Source organism: Protopterus annectens, chromosome 11.part0 (assembly GCF_019279795.1).
Source record: "Protopterus annectens isolate FY-2018-M chromosome 11.part0, PAN1.0, whole genome shotgun sequence".
NCBI classification, from domain to species: domain Eukaryota; kingdom Metazoa; phylum Chordata; order Ceratodontiformes; family Protopteridae; genus Protopterus; species Protopterus annectens.
The window spans coordinates 764,734,184-764,746,741 of NC_056745.1; the positions used below are offsets into that span (position 1 = coordinate 764,734,184).

Here is a 12,558-nt window from a genome sequence, read left to right on the forward strand (position 1 = left end):
TTCTGTAACCAAATTTACCTCCATTGTCTAATCAACCACTTAACATAACATTGGTCAGTGTTTGCTAATGAGGCTTATTTATTTATTTAGTTAGTTAGTAAATTAGTAAGTTATATTTGTTTACCAAGGTAGTGCACTGATCAATATTGACCAATTTCTGACTCAGCCTAGTTGAAATACAAAACATTTCACAGAAAAAGTCAGAAATGTAACAATAACAGAGTTATTCAGACTAGTTGTATAGGAAACAATAAAGCATACTCATTACAGTGGTTCTCCCTTGCCTACTGAGGGCACTCTGACAGCCACAAATGACATGGCTAACCATCTGACTATTCTTTTCAGGTGTTTCTGTTAAACAAGAAAGGAATTCCTCTTTTCAAGAAGGGATTCAAAAAATTTAATCTGAAGAGGAATATCAAGGGACAGATACATTTTTTTCTCCACTGATTTCTGTTTCAGACTCATAGTAGAGCTCAGTTTCTGTCTCTACCTGTGGGAAGTGTGGGGGGTTCTCTTTCTCTGAGACAATTTCCAGAAAGTGCCAATGTTTTCATCAAGAGAACAGTAAGGTTTCTCAGTCCCTCATAAAATGCTGTGAGCTGTGTTGTTGTTTGTCTTTTCCTGGTTAGGGGTCGCCACAGCGGAACTCCGGTCGATTCCGCTAATGATTAGCAGTAGATTTTTATGGTGCCAAGTTACCAGCCTAACGCCCAACCTTCAGCGAAGGCACACCCTTTCATGCATGTCTTTTCAAACGCCACTCGACAGCGGGGAGGTCATGCAGACTCCACACAGAAGGCACTCCAGCCGAGAATCGAACAGGAGAACCTCTTGCTGTGAGGCAACAATGCTACCGCTGCACCACGTAAAATGCTGTGAGCTGTGTACAAATGGAATTTCCATAACCTCCTCCTATTCCCCAGTGATGTCAGCATTGGAAGATATGTATGTCACAGATTGTGGTTTCCCTGACAACCAGCCTGGTGCACCTAAGAAAGCAGACAGGATGTACAAAGTGTCTCTCTTTTTTTTTTTTATCTTTATAACTCATCTCAGATCAGACCCAGCAGTTATAGCTTTAGTTAATCCATCTGCTGCTCACCATTTTGTTAACTCTAATCCTTCCTGTTCTGACAAAGTTGGTAAAATGGTAAGGTTGGGAAAGACTGTATGCTTCTACAACTTTAACTTTTAGAATTTTTAAGTGTCCGGCTCATATGTTAAAAGTTTATTCTGACTAATTGTGAAAGTATGAGGAATGTTTTATCTGCAGTTCCCACCTGTGAGGAAGAATCTGCTTGTATGGTACAGTTTCATCAGTTTCTTGGGTCACTTGTTTAAAGTCTGTATATGACAATATATACTACAACCAGAGCTGTTGCCACTGGTACTGTGTTGAGAAGGTTTGCCTAGCTGTATTGTTAGGACCTTTCAGAACACATAAAATGAGATTTTAACTTCCTTTTTGGACAGGGATTTAGATTTTTGGACCCTTTGCTACAGAAGTTATCAAAAATGTGTTGAAAGAGGTAATTTACAGTGAATATCTGATATTCCTCATTCTCCAAATGTTCCAAAAATATTCTGCTCCCTTGTCCGATTTTGTTAAGAAACAAAGTAAATATTCTCAGCAAAATGTTGGTAAGTGGATCTTTAAAAAAAACAATGGCAGTGAGGTCCAAAAAGAAAACAGGAACCCCCAAGAACAAAGGATATTCAAGTAAGGCATAATGATTATACAAAGGTCCTTGTCCTCCCATACAAACACGCTTCACACACACACACGCATGCATACATACACACACACACACACACACACACACACACACACACACACACACACACACACACACACACACACACACACACTGACAGTACCTTATCCCTTCCAGAAAGTCTTAATGTCAGTTTTTCTCTTTGGCAACAGATTGTTTCTGACAAATGGGTTTTGTGGCTGATTCAGCAACATTACAGATGGCAATGGCAAGAAATTCATCCATTTCAGGGAATTATTCCACATTCAGCAGACCAAATACCTCTCATCTTTCCTGTCCTACAGCACATGCTGTCTCAGGGGATAACAGGAACAGTTCCTTCTTCCCATTTGGGAAAAGCATTTTTTCAAGAATATTTTTAGTGCCAAAGAAAGAAAATGATTGGAGACCAGTTCTTGACCTTTCTTTCTTAAACCAGTATGTTTCAGTTCAGTTTTTTTTTTTTTTTTGTAACTTTAGATATAAAAGAAGCTTAGTATCACATTTCCATTCATCTAGAATTCAAAGGTTTCTTAAGGTTTTGTGTGTCTGGATCACATTATCAGTTCTCTAACTTAAACTTTGTGCTACTGACTGTTCCAAGAGGGCTTACAAAATGTCTAGCTTCTGTCATAGCCAATTGCAGGCTATAGGGTATCTACATCTTTCCCTGTTTAGATAATTTGCTTATCTTTGCAGTATCTTTTTCAAAGTGTCAGGAATCTCTCACTTGGGTGAGAGATCTCTTATGCAGGTTGTGTTTCAAACAGAATATTCAAAAGTGTTTTTTGACTCCATTACACAAGATTGTACTCCTGGGGTGTCCACTAGACACCTCAGTACAAAGCCCTTTTTTCACAAGAAAAACTAGACCTATATTTAGATCTATTTCAGAGATTTTCCACTCAGACTTCAGTCACTGCAAGAGAATACCTTAGGATTCTGAGTCCCATGGCATCTGTGGTTCTCATGATAAAACTGGCATGACTCCACACAAGAAAGAAACAATGGTATCTGAAGTCTCTTTAGTCCCAGCACCAATACCTATTTCTTTTCAGGTTCTTGCTGTGGGATTTATGAGAAGGGAAATCACTTGCTGGAGACATCAAATATCCTCAAATCTAGGTACCCCTGCTCCTATCCTACTTCAAAGCAGTCAAGGAGGATAAAAGTGCAAGGTATCAGGGACAAAATGACAGACACAAGCGCATAAATATAAAGAAGATTTTTACTTTTATCATGGCACTCAACTCTCTGAATCATGACTGGTCTCTATGACCACTTCAAGTTGTTCCAGACAATGCCATAGTGATGTGGTACATAAATAGGCAAGGGAGAATCAAATCTTACCCACTGTGCAGACTACATGTTAGCATGAAGTAAAGCTTTACAACATAGTTTCAATCTGCAAGCATCCAACATTCCATAACAACAAAACTTTGTGGCAGTCATGTTGAGCAGGACAAAGCAGACCCTCAAAGCTGGGAACTACAACAGGAGGGCCTACCAAGATTTGGTCCATCTGTGGGGAGTTCCTTTTTGCCTCCTCTCTGAACAATCATCTGGCAAGATTCTGCTCCAGAGTATTATGCAAGAAAACCTGGAAGACTGATACCTTTTATTTTCCTACTACAGAAATGTTCCTATATGCTTTTCCACCCTTTTCACTGATATCCAAGGTATTTTTGAAGATTCATGAGGAATCCCCCCAGCATCATTGTGGTGAATCCCTTCTGGCCTAGATAACTGTGGTTCTCCCTTCTTTTGGAATTGGTCACGGGCAATTACTACAAACTTCCTCACAGTCTGGATCTACTCACACAAGAACAGTGGTGCCTGAAAAATCCTGACCCCATGCAACTTCATCAGACTATCTGTATGATGGGATCTTAATACCTGTTAGAGACCACCTGTTTACTGAGGACGTACAGTAGGTACCAATGGAGTCAAGAAAGATTGCTACAAGAAAACTATATATATATATATACATATATAGATATATATATATATATATATATATATATATATATATATATATATATATATATATATATATATTGTCAGGAAATGAAAAACGTTTTCTACTTGGTGCCAAGAACATAACCTGCCCCCATTCAGGAGTAGTGTTTCTCTAGTTTTACAATATTTTTGTGAGTTACTTTCATGGACATACTACAAAAGGGCCTCACTGAGACAGATGCCTGGTGTCAAAGCCATGGCCTGAAGCTCAATGCCAAAAAGTGTATTGTCATCCCCTTTGGTAAAAACTCTGTACCCATGAACTACCACATAGCTGGTAGACTACTTAATGCCGAAAATGTGATGAGACCTTGGGACACAGGTAGACAGTAGTCTCTCCTTTAATAATCACATCGCCACAGTGGTCAGGAAATCCTCCTTTGTGGCTCATCTCATCACAAAAGGTTTCTCATCCAGAAAAAAGAGGTCATTGTTCCCCTCTACTCATCACTCATTAGACCCATTATAGAGTACAACGCCCCTTTTGGTATGTACCTCACAAGACATCTACAACAACTGGGAAGGCCACAGAAATAACTCACAAATAGGATTACTGGCCTCAAACAGATGACCTACGCGGACCGTCTCAAAAAACTCCAGCTTTACTCCATCACATATCGCCTACTCAGAAGCGATCTCTGCCTAACATACAAAGCTATGTCAAACCCAGAGTTGTTGGGCATGCTCCACTTAAAGAAATCCAAATCCCTCTGAGCTACACGCTCTAGGGACCTAAACCTTGTCACCACAATAAACAGAACATGCTGAAGGGATAGATTCCTGTCCCAGAGACTTCCCATACTCTGGAACAGACTACCTATCTATGTCAAACAAAGCTCCTCATTAGCACTCTTCAAGAAAAATCTTGATGATTGGATGGGAGATAGGAAATTCACCCCGGAGATCACTTCTGTGGCTCTGCTCTACAAGAGCACAGGAAAATAATTTTCTTGGGTGGCGAAAGCCAGGGTACATTTTTGGCTAGGCTTATATAGGCCCTAGGGCCAATAGCCTAGTACCTACCTATGAACCTATGAACATATATGGCCTGACTTACTCATGGTCATAGTCATTCTAGACATTAGAGACTCCATTATGAGACACACTGATGTCCCTCTCACCAGGATACGTAAGGAGAAAGTCACAGTCAGTTGTTTATCAGGGACCAGGATCTACCACATTGCACATGCACTTTGGTCATTGGACCACAAGTACCAGTATGACTCAGTCATAGTCCTTCTGGGTGTAAATGACCTGCGACGTAAATCCCTAGACTATATGAAGAGAGACATTATGGAATATGTGTCCCAGGCTAGTAGGAGCCTATCAGTGAGCAGCATTTTACCTTTTTCAAGGATGATGCCACAATATGAACAGAAGATGACTGACTTTAATAACTGGCTTAATTTATAGTGTCATTCTAAGGGGGTGCAATATTTGTCAGGGTGGAAAGAGATGATCAACAGACCATGCTGCTTTGCAAAGGATGGTCTGAACCACCCCCTCTTGGCTTTTGAATATTAACTACAACATTGTCCTCACTCCATGGTTCCTTTTTTAGGCAATGCCAAACTGAAAGTACTTCCAACATAGCAAATCAAAACCAAGACAATCTAAAGGTGTTACTGCTCAATGCTAGGAGTCTAAATAAATAACTCCACTCCCTACAAGCTCTCCTTACCTTAGAGAATGCTGATCTCTGTGGAGATATGGTTTAAAGCCACTGAGAGCACAACAGCATTGCAAGGCTATAATGCCTTCCACACATTTAGACCAGCTACTACACAGACAGGGACTAAAGGTGGAGGTATCTTGAGTTACATAAAAAATAAGTATACATCAAGGCTGGTCAAACAGGACAATGCACTTGAGCTTCTCAGCGTTCAAATCACTACCATCAAAAATCCCATACACTTTCTGGCAAGCTGTAGGTCCTCCTCTATGACCCAGAAAACCCGTAACATGAATTTAAACTTACTGGAAACACTAACCATCCAGCCCATTACCATATTAATGGGTGACTATAATTACCCTACTATTAACTGGGAATCAAATGTACAGGCACAGAGATTTCTGGATTTTGTAAAGGCAAACTCCCTGTACAAGATTGTCAGTACACCACCCAGGGGTGCAAACATACTGGATCTGGTCCTCAGTAATGTAGAAGAGTACTGCACACCCCCTAGTGTAATGTCTTCTCTGGTAAGATCAGACCACAAAATGGTCTCCTTTGAAGTAAAAATAAAACTTGGATCCCAGCTAACTCTGAAATATTCAGGAACTACTCTAAGACTAACTTCCTACTATTAGGTGATAGCCTGTCAAAATTTCAAGCCCCCATAAATCCTGAGAACACTGCTGTCTACATGGATCTGTTCACAGAAACCCTATAAAAGCATGTTAATTGCTACATAGAGACAGCTGTACCCACCATGAAGAAGTACAGAACTAACTCAAAAAACAAGTTATCCTGGTGGAATCACATCATCAGTAGGCTGTCTGACAGAAGGAAGAAAATTATGGCAAAAATTAGGAGATGTAGTACCCAGCAAGATAAAAGCACTCTCATCAAACTAAACAAACAGCTCAGAGGACAAATAAAGTCTACCAAAGCCAATTTTGAGGTGAATTTGGACTCCCAGGCCAAGGACAACCACAAGGCATTCTTTAGCTATGTCCACAACATCAAAGGAAAAACACAATTGTGTGCAGAGCTCATTTTTAATGGAGCCACCTATACTGAGCCAGAAGATATAGAAAACCTATTAGCTGATGAATTAAACTCCAACTTTCTCTCTCTGTTCCCCCCAAAATTCCCTCAGGATGTACCATCAAATATAACTCTCCCTGCTATCACTAGGGAACAGGTCCTTAATGCACTCTCCAAGGCCAAGAAAAATGCATCAATGGGCCCAGACAATATCCCAGGATGTCTTCTAAATAGCATGAAGCATGACCTATCAGGCCCTCTTGAATTGTTGTTTAAATGTAGCCACCAAACAGGCTTCATGCCTCACAAATGGAGAAGAGCAACACATCTCTCTGCACAAAGATGGGCCACCTACAAACACTGGAAAGTACAGACCCATAAGTCTCACTAGTCTCATATGTAAAGTCATGGCAAGAATTATCATGGAGACAGAGGAAACCTCCAGACACTAGACTCAAACCAATTCAGTTTTGTCAAGGGCAGGTCATGCCTACTTATCCTGGTGGACTTTGAGAAGGTCACCAAAGCAATGGATGAAGGCAAAATGGTTCACACTGCCTGCTTTGACATGGCCAGTGCATTTGACACAATAACCCACTCAGGAATTGTTGACAAACTTGAGAGGTTAGCTATATACCCTTATGCCACCCTTTACATAGCTAGCTGGCTCACAAACAGGACCCAAGAAGTTAGAACTGGGGAGGCCAGTCACAAGTGGAGTCCCTCAGGGATTGGTCCTGGGACAGCTCCTTTTTGGCATTTACTTCTCTGAAGCCAAGGTCAATGTCAGTGGCTGCTGGCTGAATAAATTTGCAGATGATTGCAAATTAGAAGCAGTTATAGAATCCCTCACCAACACAAATGTTCTCTAGGAAGGGCTGACACAGACAAATAACTGTTGTCAGAGCCATGGACTAAAACTAAATGCCAAAAAAGTATAATAGTATCCTTTGGGAAGTCATCCACCCCTTGTAACTATCATATTGACAATACATCCCTAAGAGTTGACCCAATAGTCAGGGACTTGGGAACACACATAGACAGTAATCAACATTTGACCATCATGTGCCTACAGCAGTGAAGAAATTATTCTATGATGTGTAACTTATAAACAAAAGTATGGCATCTGGGTCCAAAGAAGGCATTGTTCCACTGTATTCAGCATTCATCAGACCTATCATTGAGAACAGTGCCCCCTTTGGTATGTACCTAACCAGACATATCCAACAATTAGATCGCCCACAGAGGTTTCTCACTAAAAGAATACAGGGTATAAGTAACATGTCCTATGCTGACAACCTCAAGGCCCTATCCCTGTATTTTGTTTCCTACAAAACGTTGAGGGGAGATCTATATCTGGCATGCTAGACATTGTTAGACCCCACCCTGATGGACCTCCTGCATATCTGCTAAGCAAATAGCACTGGGATTACCTGTTCTAAAGACTTAAACTTTGCCTGTGATATAAATAGGACCTGCTGGAGAGACAGGTATGTCTCCCAGAGACTGTTCCTTCTCTGGAACAGGCTCCCCATCCATGTTTGCCTGTGATATAAATAGGACCTGCTGGAGAGACAGGTATGTCTCCCAGAGACTGTTCCTTCTCTGGAACAGGCTCCCCATCCATGTGAAGCAGAGTTCCTCCCTAATTCAGTTCAAGTGTAACTTGGACAGTTGGATGGGGAAAATGAAATTATCCCTGGTTTGGCAACTATGTCTCTAACAGACACAGGCAACCTGTAAATGTTTCTCAAAGCCCCGCTTACACTTATCATGGGTACCAGAACTTGTCAAAGATTTGGGATGCATGGCTAGGCGTAAAAAGGCCCATGTGGTTGTTAGCCTTTTAAACACCTATGAAAATATGAACATTTGACCTCCAGTATCAAAGTTTCTTAGCCGTTTCAGCATGAAGAGACCTCCAAGAAAACCAGTGGCTCCCCCATGGGATCTTTTTTTTTTTTTTTTTAGAGAAGCTAATGCATGCTCCATTTGGACCAGCTCATTTGACTGATATGAGGTTCTTAACATGGGAAACTGTTTTACTGACTGCTCTGACCTCTGCAAGAAGAGTATCCAAGCTGCAAGCTCTTATGGTGTGTCAGCCTTCTCTCAATTTCCAGAAAGACAGGGTTTCTTTGAGAACTGCTCCTTGTTTTATGCCTTAAATGGTATTTGAGCTTACTTTATGATAAACTACCCGTGTTCTTCCCTGAACCAAAAATGAGGCAGAAAGGATACTTCATACCTTGGGTGTTCACACACAATTCCAGTACTATCTTGAAAGAACAATATCCTTCATAACTTCTTATTATTTGTTCATTTCTTGTGAAGGTAAGAAGAAGAAGAAGAAAGGACAACATTTGTCAAAGCAGACTATTTCCAAACGGTCGTCTCAGACTATTACCTTTTGTAATTCCCACCACAGCAAAACTGTTCCTGGCAGGATCAAGGCTAACTGTACCAGGGCCTTGCCTTCATCTATGGATTTTTTTGAAAGGGTTGAAGTCTAGACATATTGTAGAAGTAGCAACTTGGTCTTCACACCTTACTTTTACAAAGCACTACAAGCTACATTCTTTCTGCAGGTCTAGGTCAGGCTTTGCTAGGACCATTCTCCAGGGGCTCCTGCACCATTCCCCTTCCACCTCCCAATTGTTTTAAGCTATGATAATCTAAGCATATAGCTTAGGCTACTGTATCAGTGATGAATATTATGAATGTGCTGCTGATGTGTAAGTAAAGTTACAATAACAGAAAATGTTTGAATGATCACTGCTGCAGAAGTCCATCCCTCCCACCATCTCCTTTGTTTTCTGGTGTGCTTTTTATGCCAGAGTGTGGATATTTGCTTTTGTTGTACTTAGCAATGTCCTCTCAGGGCTCAGCCTTCCTCTGTCAGCTGGCATTGAAGCTCTGAAGGGTTTGGCATGCAAACTTGTCTTCTAGTCAGCTCAGCTCAAGCTGACTAATTGTTTGTGACAGTGGAAGGTGTTCTGAAGCTTTGAAAGTTGGCTGGCTGTTAGATCCGCTGTAGGTATAACCCATATAACTGAGGCTACTGCAGCAGTAATCGTGAAAACTTCTACTGTTATGGTAAGTTTACTTACACAGCTGTTCTTTTTATTTTGGAAAATATCCCTTATGACCTTTTTCTATTATTTTGTGTAGAGTACTGGTCATGCTAATAGGCCTAAAATAGTTTTAGTCTGATGTGATGTCCCCCTGCTTTGTGTACAACTGAAGTCAGTAGCCATAGCTGTGTGATGTGTCCACTTGCTAATATTTTGGTTAACATAATTAATAAGAGTTTTAGTTAGGTTTTCCTTTGATAGTGGATAGGAAATCAACACATAAGTTGCTGGGTGCCTTGGAATTTGAGCTTTTAATTATGTAACAGATGTCTCTCCTTTTCTTTAAAGCACTCTGACATATGTGCGTGTGCTTATTTGCTTATTTTTCTGTAAGTACTTTGATTATCCTGAAGCTGGATAACTATACTTTGCCATTTATTGATAACATGTTACAATAATAGTTTTCACTTTCATTTTTAATTAAAGGAAGAATATGAGTCAACCTTTGATATCAAGCTGAGCTCATAGTTAGAACTAAGAAAAGTAATTTGTTTCTATACTGTCTTTAATCTAAACTTGTTTGTATGACTAAGGTCATTTTTGAAAGCTAAGTGGTTCCACTCTACTGTCTTAACGTTGCCTTTACACCAAAAAGGTGTTTGTTGTGTTTACCAGTATGTTTATGTTGTAATGTTTTTTATTTTTTTCTGAATACTGAAATTAATAGTATCACAGAACTCATTGATAGTATTCTATTCAGAAATATTTGGATCTTGGATTGTTGTATCGGTGTCTGTTATCTTAAGTACAGAACTGGATATTAGAATACTGTGTAGTCATATATTTATTTAATTTTTTAAGGAGAATGAACACTGATCAAATGTGACAATTTGCAGGTTCAGTCCAGGTTACATACATAACAACAGTTAAATAAAAGGTACAACTAAATTACACAACATAATGGAATAACATAACACAGATGAAAAAAATAAATATATATATATATATATATATATATATATATATATATATATATATATATATATATATACACACACACACACACACACACACACACACACACACAGACACACACACACACACACACACACACACACACACACACACACACACACACACATATTTACAAGAATGTTTAAAAGGAAGCAGCATCAGGCATATACAGTGTATAATACGGGTGTTATAAGTGAGGTAAATGTGGTCCCGCCAAAAGAAGGGATGTAGAATATACACATATGAAGGGAAATTTTAGCTATACAGTATTATTTGCAGACATGACGTTGGTGTATTTTAATAATGCTTTTTTTTGTGCCACAGCTACTTCTTTATCTACCGTCTTGGACGGCAGTGTTAAACTTAACTTCCTAGCTCATGAAGAAGTCTATGTCTTCACATTACCAGATGTGCATTGTAAAGGTAAGCACACCTATTGCTCTTTTCCATTCAACCGTGCCGAGCAATTTTTTTTTTTTTTGGTTAAAAATGTACTGCTTGAAATATAAAATGTGCAGATAAAATACTTGATTGGTTGTCTAAGCGATATGTGGGCCCTAATCACTTAACACAGGCCTATCAGTTACTCATTTCTATTGGCTTTACTGCTTGCCTTTTTACTATAACCACGTGCATATTTTCTGATGTTCTCATTCCAGCTATGTTGTCCCTTCCTTAGTAGTATTAAAGAGCATTTTACATTTGTAGTGGTCATGCCTTTTCAGAATGCCTTTTTTTTACCTGCAGGATAGTTGTTTGTTTATATGCAGTGTGCCAGTTCAGGCCACTTCAGTAATCACTCTGTTTGTATTAATTTCTGTAATCATTCTACACATCTTTGGTTTCATTTTGTTTAGTAGCTGGGTTTTCTAGATTGAGGTAATTACGTCAGATAGCACAATGTGGTGCAGAAACAGATGTGTTCATAGTCTGTCTTAATTTTATTCTTGATAAAATATCAGTTAAGCTGAACAGGCTCATACATCAGATTTTCAACATTAGCCTTTTATTTATTTATTTATTTATTTAAATTTGTTGATTGGATTACATAGTGAATAACAATTTACATAGCAATTACTTACAACATATTTACAGATGAAGAACATAGTACATCAGTAGACAACTAGAATCTTTATCTGTGAAGTGCATACCAGACGTTAACAAATGTTACAAGAAGAAGTTCGTGCTGTATAATAAGTACTGGCTTATGAGCATCTGAGCTTGCTATAATCAAGGTAGTTAGTGGAGTGGAAAGAAAGGTAGTGGTTGGATGGGTTGGATGATATTAGAGTGGGAGTTGCAAGGGCATAGCCAGCATGTTTTTAGCTGCGCTTTTAGTAAAGTTTTGAAGTGGGTGCATGATGGTATGGAGGTAATTGTGGGTGGGAGTGAGTTCCATAACTTGGCTATGATGCAAGAGAATAGTGCTTCACCAGCAGAGTTATTGGCTTTAGTGATCTGCAAGTGATTTTTGCTGCTGGATCTTAGTGGTCTGGTGGTGCGATAGGGTTGGAGTAGATTCTGGAGGGATGGGACATTTAGTGGATGGTTTACTAGTTTGTGGGCGAGTGAGAGTTGATACCACTGAAGGAGGTAAGGGAGTTCAAGCCAGCCCAGTTCAGCAAGTGAGAGACAGTGGTGACTACAGTAGGATGCCCCTGTGGCGAATTTGGCGATTTTGTTGTAGCACGTCTCTAGCTTGTTTAGATCATATTGCCTTAGGTTGGTATATATTGGAGAGGCATAAAGTAGGGTGGAGATAAGGTGGGAATTTGCTATTGAAATCTTTGCTGCTTTGGTGAGAAATTGCTTATTTCTGTATAATGCTCCTAGTTTTTTGTGGACTTTTTTTATAGTCATGGATATGTGAATGTCAAATTTTAGTTTATTGTCTATTTCCACTCCTAGCAATTTGGTGTGTTCAGTTGGGTATATAGTGGTGTTGTCTTTTGCCGTGATGTTAAAGTGAGAGTTGTTTTGAGTA

At 39.5% G+C, this 12,558-nt stretch overlaps 1 protein-coding gene across 1 annotated transcript in view; it reads left to right on the forward strand.

Annotated features, from left to right (window-relative positions):
* LOC122814993 (oxysterol-binding protein-related protein 8-like) overlaps positions 1 to 12,558 on the forward strand; it is a 182,931-nt gene that overhangs the window by 128,997 nt on the left and 41,376 nt on the right. Inside the window, exon 11 of the mRNA XM_044087247.1 lies at positions 10,899 to 10,997. Within this exon, the coding sequence (XP_043943182.1) occupies positions 10,899 to 10,997 (99 nt within the window). The remainder of the gene's footprint in view (positions 1 to 10,898; positions 10,998 to 12,558) is intronic.